Source organism: Periophthalmus magnuspinnatus, chromosome 10 (genome assembly GCF_009829125.3).
Source record: "Periophthalmus magnuspinnatus isolate fPerMag1 chromosome 10, fPerMag1.2.pri, whole genome shotgun sequence".
Lineage (NCBI taxonomy): Eukaryota > Metazoa > Chordata > Actinopteri > Gobiiformes > Gobiidae > Periophthalmus > Periophthalmus magnuspinnatus.
Genome location: NC_047135.1, coordinates 32390320 through 32403396, shown reverse-complemented (window position 1 = coordinate 32403396; position 13077 = coordinate 32390320). Strand labels below are relative to the sequence as shown.

The 13077-nt window shown below is 39.5% G+C and overlaps 3 protein-coding genes across 3 annotated transcripts; all 3 read left to right on the top strand.

Moving 5' to 3' along the window:
• The first annotated feature begins 4314 nt into the window (after positions 1-4314).
• On the top strand, positions 4315-6109 carry si:ch1073-303k11.2 (leucine-rich repeat neuronal protein 4). The gene is made up of 2 exons (XM_033974425.2): positions 4315-4434; positions 5000-6109. The coding sequence occupies exon 2, from the start codon at positions 5002-5004 to the stop codon at positions 5782-5784; it is 783 nt and encodes a 260-aa protein (XP_033830316.1). The 5' UTR covers positions 4315-4434; positions 5000-5001; the 3' UTR covers positions 5785-6109.
• A 608-nt stretch (positions 6110-6717) lies between these two features.
• Positions 6718-8569, top strand: tstd1 (thiosulfate sulfurtransferase like domain containing 1). Its single transcript, XM_033974426.2, has 4 exons — positions 6718-6818; positions 7920-8048; positions 8172-8334; positions 8419-8569. The coding sequence occupies exons 1-4, from the start codon at positions 6806-6808 to the stop codon at positions 8471-8473; spliced, it is 360 nt and encodes a 119-aa protein (XP_033830317.1). The 5' UTR covers positions 6718-6805; the 3' UTR covers positions 8474-8569.
• Positions 8570-9490: 921 nt separating this feature from the next.
• Positions 9491-12813, top strand: zgc:195212 (DUF4554 domain-containing protein; the record flags this gene model as incomplete). Its single annotated transcript, XM_055224698.1, has 12 exons — positions 9491-9514; positions 9625-9769; positions 10732-10785; positions 10861-10982; positions 11075-11158; positions 11220-11275; positions 11349-11420; positions 11501-11708; positions 11799-11913; positions 12265-12423; positions 12509-12630; positions 12703-12813. Coding segments are annotated over exons 1-12 (1269 nt in total), but the record flags the coding sequence as incomplete, so codon positions are not given.
• Between the last annotated feature and the right edge of the window lie 264 nt (positions 12814-13077).

The following is a 13077-nucleotide window of genomic DNA, read 5'->3' as shown; positions in this document are numbered from 1 at the left end:
AGTACAATGTCACATAACAATTCTTTTTTCTTAAGACTGCGTTTACATAGTTAGTCAGTCCTATTGTTCCCTATGTAATTAGATAAAATTGTGTTTATAGGAATGGTTAAACTCACTGTATCTGCAAACTTCACATTGGGCTCTTCTCTTTTTATGTTTGTCAAGATTCAAGTACATAAAATCCCTTCAATATGTTTTGGTGTTTTGCATATTGAGGACACAAACACAAGTTGTACCTCATTCTGCTCGGTGGACATATTGCAGTGGCCACGTCTCCTTTCACAGAGCTCCAACTAGGCTGCACCAGCTGAGGACTGACTTGGGTTTTGGTCGTGAACAGGCTATTCAGGAGATATTTCAATTGTCTACTCACCACCAAAACTCCAGATGCTCAAGATGTTGTTTTAGGTTTATTTCCAACTTGTTTTAGGTGTGGTATCTGGCCTGTGTGAGGTTCACTGAGGCTCAACTGTCTTGAGAACTAAAACAAAAAAGGGGAAACAGAAACATGTTCTCGTAAGAATAGCCTATATCAACATTGTATCAGTAAAATCAATATCATGTCCACTTTATATTTGAGGACACAGATATCATGTCTCGTTTCATGTCCTGTTTTATGTTTCACTGATGAGGTAATGTTTAGACAGATTTATTTAATTTTCTCTGTCATAGTTCATTTCAGTTTTCTCAGGGTTTTTTTTATTTTACTTTATCTCTTGTGCTGGTCAGCTGCTTGTACAGGATTTCGGGGCGAATAAAGACCATTCTGATGTTATAGATTTTCTTATTTTCTGTTTATAGTGCAGGTATAGCTGAGTTTGGGTTATTTCTCCACATATAACTTGGTGAAAAATCTGCACTAACCATGAAAAAAAAACGTATTGGTGAATATTACTCACTATAGGACAGTGGTTTGGCAGGTAGGGCTTCTAACAGTCACACTAAACAAAGATTAACTCAACAGTCACACTAAACAAGGTTCAAATCCAGATCAAACCAGGACCAAGTCTGAACACATCTTGGATCTAGAGTTCAAAGCAGAGTCAGAAAGAAAGAAGTTACGGTAATTGTAACCTAATCTAATCTAGTTTTAATTTAAAAAACCTTGGACATGATGGCAAAGTTGTTTATGTTGTCATTTGGTGTTTGGTTCCCAAGTAATTATCCAAATATATTTAGTATACTACATGTAATAAAACTGTACCTTTATTCAGTTTTTGCACTTAATATATGAGTTGCTGTAGAGCGTAAGACTTCAGTTGGCTCTATGATTGTTGGATATACATTTCTCATACTACTCGAATGTTTTGTGGCCACACTAAGGAGGAAATATGTTTGCAATATAAAACGCACAACGTCATTACTCATTTCTGATGGCAACTTCAAGAATCAGATGTTTCAAGACTTATATTCACCACTAGATGTCAATGCAGCGCAATATGAGCTTCTACTGGTGAGTATTCAGAAAGAGCTTTTTGGTGCCTTGGAAGGATCTTAATAATATATTTTATAATGGGCACAATTTAATTATTATTATTATAAATTGAATAAACGTGACAAAACTCTTGAGTTCAAGTATTCTTTGTTTCTTTAATTACAGACTCCTTTACATAGCAACATGTGTCTGTTTTTTTCTTTCTTTTCTGTTCAAATATGTTAAAAAGTAGATAATAGCGTAATATTAACGGGTCTTGTACACATTTTAAGTGGCCTGAATATGAGGACATTTGTCACGTAGAACGAGCAACACCATCACGTCTGTTTCTAATTCTGATTTGAAGATGAGTCAGACGTTTTATTTGTTGTGCAGAAGTTTATATTTAGCTGTTCACACGGAGCAGGTCAATGTTACATGACTGCCCAGGGATTCCTTTTAGGTGAAGTTAAGCATTTCATAGTACTTCCTGTTTGAATTAGAATTCTTCAAATCCTCTGAGAGGTGTGGGTACGGAAGAATGAGTGTCTGTGCAACATTAGTGGGATGTCAAGAGGCCCACACATTTGGGGGCCACTGAAATGTGGTCATGATTCGGGTAATTACGAAAGTGTAAAAAGGCCGATAATTGAACAAGATTGATATCATCTGAAAAAACTGGAAATGTAAAAATACCCAAAAGTACACGGCACATTCACAAACTTTGAAAAGAAAAATACAGTTTATGTTGGACATGCTGACCTGGTAGCAGAAAATGGGATTGTATTTTAATGAAGACATTTTTTTAAGTGGTTCACAGGATCCAAACCACCAAAGACATAACAGTCACTATATCAGCAGTCTGATCAAGAGCCAGAGCTTACCTACTCTGCCTGGCGTCTCCTGTGAAGAATGTCCTCACAGTACAGATCTGCAATGATAGAAGGAGACTAGTGACTCACGTACATGTATCAACAGGAAGCAAGACACAACAAAATGTATTCTAAAGTTACAAGAATCCCTTCTTTCAGTAATAAATATTTATCAGCAATATACACAGCTGGCGGAGGTCATTTCAAACAACCAAAACGCTTGTTTATTTTAGATAGCTTACGCCACATTGCTTTGTTACTTTATTTTTTTCAGTAGACTACCGGTAAGTATTGGCTAATGTTTTGGGCTTAAAGGAAGACATTCAGAAAAAAATATCCAAGAAACACATTTTAGAAAGTAAAAAGAATTTAAAACCTAACGCTGTTGTAACAAGTAGTACAAGTAGTAGTAGTATCAGTAAAAGTCTCTGTCCTCACCCGGGCATTTATTTTGGGGAATAGTGTTGAACTGTATCTTAAGATAAGTCATGGCTTGTACCACCTTGTTACAGGTTGTGCAAAAGTCTCACATGACAGACATAGAACAGACAAATGGATACAAAAGTGGGCTGTGGGTCTGAGTTGAATTAACTGTTCTAAAGATTGTATTTCCATGGGCGTGGAGAGAAAGTACACATTTACACTTTTGTCTAACACCAAAAGAAACCTAAAACCTAAAATGTGTATGAGGCAAACAGAAATACAAGGTGCTGTCTTTTCCAGGCAATATAATATTCATCTGATCAATATCATTTGTGGGAATATCTGTTTAATACCAGGCCTAGCTGAGTTAATGATAAGTTACTTAAAAAAATAATAACAAAGGCCATTTTAATGATTGAATGCACATAGGAAAGTGCACAATACATCTCCAGATACAACTTTTTGGCTTTAACTTTTCAGTGACCCTTAGTAAAAATTATTTCTGTCACCAAAAATGATATACATACATGTACACACCCTTTAACATAAGTCTCAACAAAACTTGATTACTTTCTGTAAATTTAATGGGAAGTGATGGGAAGAATACTTTGAAAATGTATTTAGTTACAGAATACTGCATATCTGAGATAAAATGGATTTTGTAACATTCTGTTACATGGGTCAATCAGTACTGTAATACTTAATTACTTAATTCTTTTACACCATATATTTTAGTAAAAACGTTACAAATGGCTTATGTCTAATTAGAGAATGAAAAAATACACACACTCTCACTGATCTCATTAATAGTGTGCTGTACAAAGCCAAAAGTATATGATAAAATACGGCCATGTATTCTTCGTAATTCAGTAATTGTATTCTCAATACCACCAAACGAAAGAATAATTGTACCACAGCGCAGTTCCTCAGAATTAATATTTTGAATACGCCCTTTCTGTATACGTATTCAGACTTCCCAAAACTGTCTGAGTAATATTATCAGATATGGCGATAATTATAATCAGGCAAAAGTCTGGATGCAAGCTGGTTGAGACACATTTTTAATAAGAACTGAATGAATCCATAGCCCAAGGCAGTCGTTGCAATGTGGGTATACAAGAAAAAATTGTCCATTTGCCAACTTTTCCACATAAGAGGATTGGGCAACACAAAGCCCTTATCGTTCCATCCAAACTACCACAATGGGGGTTTCAGGTGTTGTGACAGACTTGTCTGCGTTCTCCAACTCCCTCACACAAAGGGGCATAAAACCCACATACTGACCTTATGTCCCAACCAACACCTGCAAACTATTCAGGAAGTCTTTAACATTCTCTGGGCAAAGTAATCAAAAACACACAACTGTTCCTCTGCTCTCAGATCATTCACACATTTTGGACATGCACAAACCTGCCCCCCGCTGCTATTAACTACATTAATCCTGAGCAACCTGGAGGCACATAGTGTACCCCTGTTTCAACACCCGCCAGAAATTCTGACAAACAAATAAAACTTATCCCAAATATGTGGTTGGCTGAGCTGACGGGAGTGAGTGGTGAGGAGAAAGAAGAATGGAGTGGGCCCATAAAAAAGAGGAGAGGGTGGGGGTGTGGAGGAGGAGAGTCTCAGCGGAACAACATAAGACGCTGACAAACAGAGAGAGTAAGGAGACAGCGAGGAGCATACAAGGACTTCAAACTAACTGCAGCCCGCAGCACCAAGCAGGTAAAGACTTTTCAGCACTTTTCACTTTTCACAGCTTACTGCTTGACACTGATTCATTTGGTTACGTCTGCTGGCCACATGCGACCACCGCAGGAAACTTATAGCCATCACTTTGAAATTCAATAGTATAGAAAATACGTGTATTATGTAGACTATTGCATTATAGCAGAGTTTATGCTTTCAACTCATTAGGGGACCCTTCATTCATGCCGGGTTCCCACACAGCAGACTGGATGGGTGCCAAAAAATGGAGGTGCTGTTTTGACCACCCCAACAGCAGGAAAAAATCTCCCGACAGTTTGAGTTTATTTATGTGGATGAGATTATTGCAAGGGACAACACAAGTTTTATAATGATTCTCAGATATCAAAACGGCTTTCACATGGATCCGTGAAAGATTTGTGGGTAATCTTCTCTGGCTTTCTTTTTAAAGTTACCTTTCCAGCTATATATGGTCAAAGTGAATATATATTTCAGTGATTAACATAAATGTCAATGTGGGTGTTATACAGGCTTACTATTTTTGTCACCATGATTAATTCAACATTCACGTCTTTCTCTACAGATATGAAGTCACTAAGCAGACACCACCCATTGCTTCTGCTTTTCCTGAGCACCTTGGTTCATTTCAGCCACTTCTTCACCCAAGCTGCCTCCACTTCTCCTTCTGTCACTCGATCACGAATCATAATTTTGACCGCTAAGGGCCCAAACGACGACTATGACGATGATGATGATTATGACATTCCATACAAGCGTACCTCGGTTAGAACCCCCTTTGTAAACCAGGAGCCCTCACACCTCTGCAAGCACAACCCCTGTCTGGAGGATCAGCCGTCATGTGCTGTTCTTTCCCAGCAAACTGCTTGCCTTTGTCCTGGGCTGAGTGGGGCCTCTGAGCCGCCTCATGCTCCATGGATTCACAGCCTGCTCCCAGTGAAGGAGGGGCCAGACAGAGGGAAAATTGAGATACAGTGGTGCGCACCGTCCTCCGTTGTCTCTGGATATAGAGTGATCATTGAAGGAGGTACAGAACAACCCCAGGAATTTAATGACAGCAAGAGGAGAGGTTTAGTTGGATACCTTGAAGTTGGGACTAAAGTGTGCGTGGAGGCAGTGAACAGAGCCGGACACAGTAGCCGCTCTGAGTTTTCCTGTAAGCGCTATGAGGCCCCAACATCTTCGGATCACAGACTAATGGTAGGCATTCTGGCGGGCGCAGTCCTCCTGTTTCTACTCCTCATTATTGGAGTGGTGATCATCTGCAAATGTCGACCCTGTAAAAAGAAGAAGAGAGATGCTGATGATGGACTAGGAAATCCTTCTTACAGTGTGGGAGGAACCTTATGAACCACCGATAATGGGACACTAAACAGGCATTTCATACAATAAAAATGTGGTTAACAAATCACACCATTAAAATACAAACTTACTTATGTTTCTGTTTAAAGAAACTGTGTGATCTAGCTTATTAACAGTCGCACAATCCTAATTACTAATATGGTATAGTATAGTATAGTAGTATTTTCATTGTTGGAGTAGAACTATTGGTTAATTTGCAGGCGAATCAACCCAGTCAGGCACTGTTGTAGATCTCTTACTCCTTTGTATTTTTGTACATGTTTTAGGGTTCCTTTTGTTTAAATTAAATGCTTTCCATAAAAATAAAGTGTGCTTTTTTACAATAAAATATTCATTAATGATCCTGATCTGTTTTATATTAATGGTCCTATATTACACAAAATTGACTCTTGTGAGCTTAAGCCATGTTTTAATGTTGCTACCTCCTCAAAAACAGACCTGGAGTTGAGTTTTGTTTCATTCACGCATTTGAGTAACCCTTTATTATTAGTCTGTCTCAATCTCCAAAGCTCAAAATGCTCTGTTCCACCTTGTGATGTCATGAAGCGGTAGTTTTCAAGCTAACAGCTGCTTTATATCTTTAGTTCAGTACAAAAAGGCAATTCTAGAGCTGAAATGATCCAAATGATTCTAGTGAAGGCGTATGGCATTGAAAAACACAGCGGCGCACTTCTTGTATTACTACATGACATCACAAAGTGGACGTGTTTTCGGTTTGCGAGAAGAACACAGCCTAAAGTTGCAGTTTGAATGTTAAATGTGTGAATGAAACAAACAAAACTCCAGATCTGTTTGTGATGAGGGAACATTATAACATAGATCAGAAAACAATGTAATATGGTCCCTTTAAGATGTTCATAAAACAAGGGCATAGCGTATTGGCCCAGAGTCAGATTACTCTCTGCAAGCCCCGCCTCTTCCTTGTTTTTGTCACTGAACTGCTGAATGAATCCAGTTTTTGAATATTTACTACACACATCTTCAGACCTTGAGGTATTTGTCAAGCGAGATGGCAAACACAGGTGAGATTTCATGTTTTGGCTGGTTGCAGGAGAGTTTGACTAATCTTGATCCCCAAACTAATATGCTTAAAACTCTAGCAGCTACAGGTAAGCCTAGCTAGCTTTTTAAGGAAAAGCTCACAGAATAATGACTCAGATTGTGTTTGTTGTGAAAGATTTAGTGCTGAAGATGTTTGGATAGTATGATTTGAAGTGTTATTTATCTAGGCTAAGGATGCCGGCTAACCATGACTCAGCAAAATAGTGTTGTTCAGGAAGCAGTAATCGTTAGAAACTGCCCAGGCAACAGGCAGCAGGGGTTATGTCAAAACAAACCCTGTTGTCTAGTAACTGTATGTGTAGTATCCACTTGACCTTTCACACTCCTGTGTTTCAATATGGCTCTGAAATGTTCTAAAATGTGAAAGTATTTACCAGTAGTTTGTGAGGTAAAAACAAACTGGTCTTGATGTGACTTCAGCCACGATAAGATCAAATTAATTTAAGTGATAATTATGTGAACGAGCAGACAGACTTAACACACCTTCACACGTCATCAAAATGGTATGTGATGGCAGATGGCATGTGTACCAACCTGTTCAAACTGTAAACTAGACTCATTAAAACGGCTCATATTATGCCATTTTCTGATCTATGTTATAATGTTGTTGTCTCATCACAAACCTCCCTGGAGTTTTACACACAAACACTGCATATTTAGGCTGAGTTCTTCTCTCAAATAGAAAACACTCTGTTCCACCTTGTGATGTCATGTGGTAATACAGGAAGTGCTCCACTGTGTTTTTAAACTTCATACGACTTCACTAGAATCATTTGGATAATATTAGCCCTGGAATTGCCAATCTCTACTGAACTGAAAGTTAACTTGAAAACTACCGTTTCATGACATCACAAGGTGGAACAGAGCATTTTGAGCTTTGGAGAAGTAGATAGACTAATATATCAGACATGTGTGAATGAAATAAAACATGTGTGAATGAAATAAAACACAACTCCAAGTATGTTTTTGACATTATAATAGAGCTTAAAGCTCACAAGAGTCAATCTTGCATAATATAGGAGCTTTAAGAAATGTGCTTAATCATATGTCTGTCTTGCTAGTTACCAAGGATATTTCCTATGATGAACTCAAAGCCCTTGTTGGAAAGAGTCCCAGTTTGGTCCTGATAGATGTAAGAGGAAAAGATGAATATAGGGACGGACACATCGCTGGATCAGTGAACATACCATGTAAGAATTTAAACTAACTGTTCGATTTGTTATTCATGTAGGCTAGTTTCTTTTGAAGAACGTTACATAATTAAAAATAATGTTTTGTTTGCTCATTCCTCTGTGATTTACTACATTCTTCAGTGGACACCGTGGAGGCAGCTTTGTCCATGTCACCAGAAGAATTCAAGGCCAAGTATGGAGTGACTAAGCCCCAGACAGATGCCACTGAGTTGGTCTTCCACTGTAAAATGGGCAGAAGGGGAGATGTGGCCACGAAAAAGGCCCATGAGATGGGATATATAAAGTGAGTCTACTGTTTATACTAGCAATAGAGCAGTCTGTTTGTGAAAGAAAAGTAAACCCTGCCTTGTTTTGTTTGTACTTTCAGTGCACGCAATTACCCTGGACCATACAAGGAATGGTCTGAAAAAGAGGGAAAGTGATAGAAGAGTCCTCTTTGTTTAATTAGGTTATTACTTTTCTCTTTTTGTGTTTTACCGTTTAAGTCCATGTTGTTTTTCTACAGAGGTTTACACTACACTGTAAAAAATAAAAAGTAAAGATACTGAATTGTTCTTTGTCTTATTTTTTTAACAGCGCATTCCTACACCAATATTATGAGTTTATTTATATGACTGGCAGCACAAGCAATCCTCATCTGAAGAGTTTAAAAACACAGTTTATGAGTAAAAATGTCACTCTTTCTTTGGGTATAATTTGAACGACAGAACATGATCATGAAAGTAGCATTAAGGCTTGAGTTTCTAGACTCGATAGAATAAACATCTGCATTACTCTGTAGATACTTTACATTATGGCTAAAACGCTAAAGAACTATGAACAGTATTTCTAAGGACTTACATGGACGTAGCCTCCTCCTGTAGCCTCCTTCTCTAGCCTCCTCCTCTAGCCTCCTATAGCCTCCTCCTGTACTCTCCTGTAGCCTCCTGTAACAACCTGGAGCCTCCTGTAGCCCCGTGGAGCCTCCTCTGGCCTTCTGAAGCCTCCTGTGGCCTCCTGGATCCTCCTCTATCCTCCTGTAGCCCCCTGGAGCCTCCTCTATCCTCCTGTAGCCCCCTGGAGCCTCCTCTATCCTCCTGTAGGCCCCTGGAGCCCCCTCTATCCTCCTGTAGCCCCCTGTAGCCCCCTCTATCCTCCTGTAGGCCCCTGGAGCCTCCTCTATCCTTCTCTAGCCCCCTGGAGCCTCCTGGATCCTCCTCTATCCTCCTCTATCCTCCTATAGTCTCATGTAGCCCCCTGGAGCCTCCTGTATCCTCCTCTGACCTCTTGTAGCCTCCTGTAGTCTCCTGGAGCCTCCAGTAGCCTCCTCTTGGCTCCTGTAGCCTCCTCTAACCTCTTGTAGCCTCCTGACACCTTCCTCCTTCTGGAGTCTTCGTCCATTTGCGGTGGACTCATGTTTTTCGCGCGCTGACAGAGACGCAGGACCACAGCCTCCATCAACAATGTCTGTAGAACTTAAAGAGGTAAGAAATGTACGTCCTAAAACACAGATGCTAATGAAAACGCTTCATACAGTGTGGAGGCTAACTACTATAAAAACAAGAATTAAGCTAACAGAACGTGCTACTTCCAGGTGCTTCGTTTGATCCTGTTAATGTCCAAACAAACCCAAAAAAAAGGACAAGACAAAGGAGGACTGCTCATTCTCATATGGACACAAACACAGCCTGAAACACGGTCTGAAACATGGTCTGAAGTGTCCAGTCTCTGCTCTACAGGTAAAACAACACTCCCAAAAAACACATCTGGATTTAGTGACATGGAGGTAAGGCAGGTTTATTTGTACAACACAATTGGTACACAAGGTAATTCAAAGTGCTTTACAGAATAAGAAAGACTCAATACAACAAATCAAAATATAAATAATCACAAATAATCATCATAAAATTAACATTAAAGGAAAGTGCAGAATAAAAGTCACTGCACTTTCAGTCATGTGCACAGCTAAACAGAACCATTTGGAGACTGGATTTAATTTATTGTCAAAGTAGAGGCCTGTCTCACATCTTCAGGGAGACTGTTCCAGGTTTTAGCCGCTTAAAACTGAAATGCTGATTCGCCATGTTTAGCCCTGGTTTAGTCCTGGTTTAATCCTGGTTTAGTCCTGGTTTAGTCCTGGTTTAGTCCTGGTTTTATCTTGGTTTAGTCCTGGTTTAGTTCTTGTTTCAGCCCTGGCTTAGTCCTGGTTTAGTCCCGGTTTAGCCCCGCTTTAATCCTGGTTCAGTCCTGGTTATGTCCTGGTTCAGTCCTGGTTTAGTGCTCATTTAGTCCTGGATTTGTCCTGGTTTAGTCTTGGTTTAATCCTGGTTTAATCCTGGTTTAGTCCTGGTTTAATCCTGGTTTAGTCCTGGTTCAGTCCTGGTTCAGTCCTGGTTTAATCCTGGTTTAGTCCTGGTTTAGTCCTGGTTTAGTCCATGTTTAGTCCATGTTTAGTCCTGGTTTAGTCCTGGTTTAGTCCTCCTCATGTGAGATGGTTCATGTGGCTCATGTGGGAGATGTTCTTTGGTGCTGGTCCATGGAGAGACTTGTTCACACTGAGCTGCTTTAAAGTCTCTGAGCCACAGGAGCCAGAGACCTGAGCCACAGGACACATGTGTGAAGTACTTCTTAATTCTACAAATCCAGTTGTGTAAATTTCATGTGTTGCTGTTCAGGGTGTTTTCTTCCAACATTTCTGTAGTTGCTGCTGCTGGGCCTTGGTGTGCAGGGATACAAATGAAGGAACTTTACCCAGGTGTGAATATAACACCAATTATAAGCACACTAGATATGTTCATTTACATTTGTGTGTGTGTGTGCTTGGAATTAGTCTTTGTAGATTTAATGAAAAGACTACACCCCTGTCCCGGGCCGTGTCCAGAGCCTGACATAGAAGACCTGTGTGCCTTTACGGATTTGCATGGATCACTCCATGTATTCCTGTCCTTCCTGGTACACTTGATTATTGTAGTTATTTTATCGTAAATAGAAGCTACCGATTTAGCACAAAATGGTTACTGGTACCTTTTTTTTTTCTTGTCCAGATGAAGAATATTCACATTTTCAGATCAAAGTGGCAACATCAGATTGAAACATTTCTTCACAGATTCAGCCTGACCAATGCAGAGGTAGCCGTTACAGTATATAAATCTGTGTGAGTGAATATACAGAAGGGTTATGTTTTCACAGATCGAAATTCATCTTCGAATTCGAATTGACCACAAACTCTTTCAACGAGATTTTAGGTGTGGCACTCCAATTCCAGCTGGTCATTTCATTTTTTATGTTAGACATGTGATTTGTTTTATTGTCTTGCAGAGTGAAAGATTACCTCAGAGTTTCACTATTCAGCCAAAGACCACTTTACTTGGATGTCTCAGTCGATACACAGTCAGAAAACCTCAAGATAGCAAAAGTGACTGCATAACTTTTTCTTTATACAAAACCCCCTTTCTTTTGTTTCTGTATAGCCATTTAGAGTCTTCTAAGAGTCTGCAGCGTTGCCATGGCGGGCACCCTGACATTGGCGACAGCTTACTTCTCAGTATTCCTCCCAAAGCCATGGAACAGGGGCTTTTTGGGACTGTCACCCTTGGACTTGTCACATTGCTGAAACCGTGTGTTCTGCAGTATCCGAATGTGGAAACACATCTCACTCAAATAAAAATATCCTTAACTGTAACTAGAAGATGTTTTTCTTTTCAAATTTGTCAGATTTGTCATACTGTGTAAAAGTACCTAGAGAACTCCTTAACTTTGTGTTGTCAGGTGTTGGTTTATAGTCCCAGCAATGTTCCAGATACAAATCCATCTGCCTTTATGCAAAACTTCCCCACTCATCTGAACTGTCGGGAATTGGGTCTACAAAATCTGAGTTTCCAAGGTAAATGGTAAAAGTAAATGGAAACAGCCTTTTATCTATACATGAAGTTCTTTAGTTCTTTACCAAGAAAATCCCATACTTGTTAAAGTACTTGCTGTATATGCATTTTAAACATACAATTGTACACTTTATTTTGTATGTAGTGAAACCATCTGTCTTTGATATAAGAGAGAATCCGCACCCATCTGGCCTCACGTTTTACAGCCTGTATTTAACAAGACAAAACTGTCTGCCAAATAACATATAACAAACAAATGAGTACCCTAAATCTCCAACACAAACATGGACATGTGCTATAGTGTATGGTAACAGGCCAGCATAAATGAGATGAATAAACACTGTCTTTTCCAGAAGTCCTAGCCGGTGGTGACACTGTCTATAAAGTGGAACAAGTTAACTCTCCTGAGGGTGGTGAAAAGTCAAATCTCTTCTCCATTGACCAAAGTGTGTTGCTTTTCCTGTTTCTGCAACACACTGACCCCTTTACGACTGAGATCTCTGACATTATGAGTAAGGGACAGCTGGTTTTGAAATTTCAATATTCTGGTGGGACTGACTACAAGAGTGTGAAGTTTTGTACTGTTAATTTAAACAGCTAACGAGGTGCTGTTAGAGCACCACCTAGAGGATATACTAATCTACAACAAGGAGGCTGTGACAAACGCTGTGGCAAATGAGCTCAAAAAGACAATGACAGCCCAGAATAACAGGAAAAAGGCAAGTCTGTGCAAACAACAGAAGTGAAGTATTATATAACAGCAACCCTGTTGATTTTGGGTTTGGTTGCAGGATCATGGAAAGATGCATTCAGCATGTGAAGTAATCCTGAGTTCAGCCCTCGACATCATTACCTGCAGCAGCAACATGGACTTTAGAAATGCTTGCATGAACACCATGAAGGTATGTGACAATGTGACATTGCATAAACTGGTTAAAGTAATCGTAATTGTGACTCTGCTTAATTTGATGCCTAAGGTACACAACACCCAACAAATGTCAGTGGCAGTCTGTGAGTTGCTGAAGAGAGTAATCTTCTGGAAGTTTTCCCCTAAAAGAATATGCTGCTCAGACCAGGTATGTGCAAATTCATAAAAAAGCACAATATACTTTGTTTTACTTGTACAGTGTAATATTAATCAACTTTTGTGCAGATTGGACAGCAAC

Excerpts from the sequence above, each read along its gene's own strand:
- si:ch1073-303k11.2 (XM_033974425.2), top strand. The coding sequence starts at position 5,002 with ATGAAGTCACTAAGCAGACACCACCCATTGCTTCTGCTTTTCCTGAGC.
- tstd1 (XM_033974426.2), top strand. Across the intron at positions 8,049-8,171 it reads TGGATCAGTGAACATACCAT|TGGACACCGTGGAGGCAGCT; the intron begins GTAAGAATTTAA and ends TACATTCTTCAG. Across the intron at positions 8,335-8,418 it reads CATGAGATGGGATATATAAA|TGCACGCAATTACCCTGGAC; the intron begins GTGAGTCTACTG and ends TTGTACTTTCAG.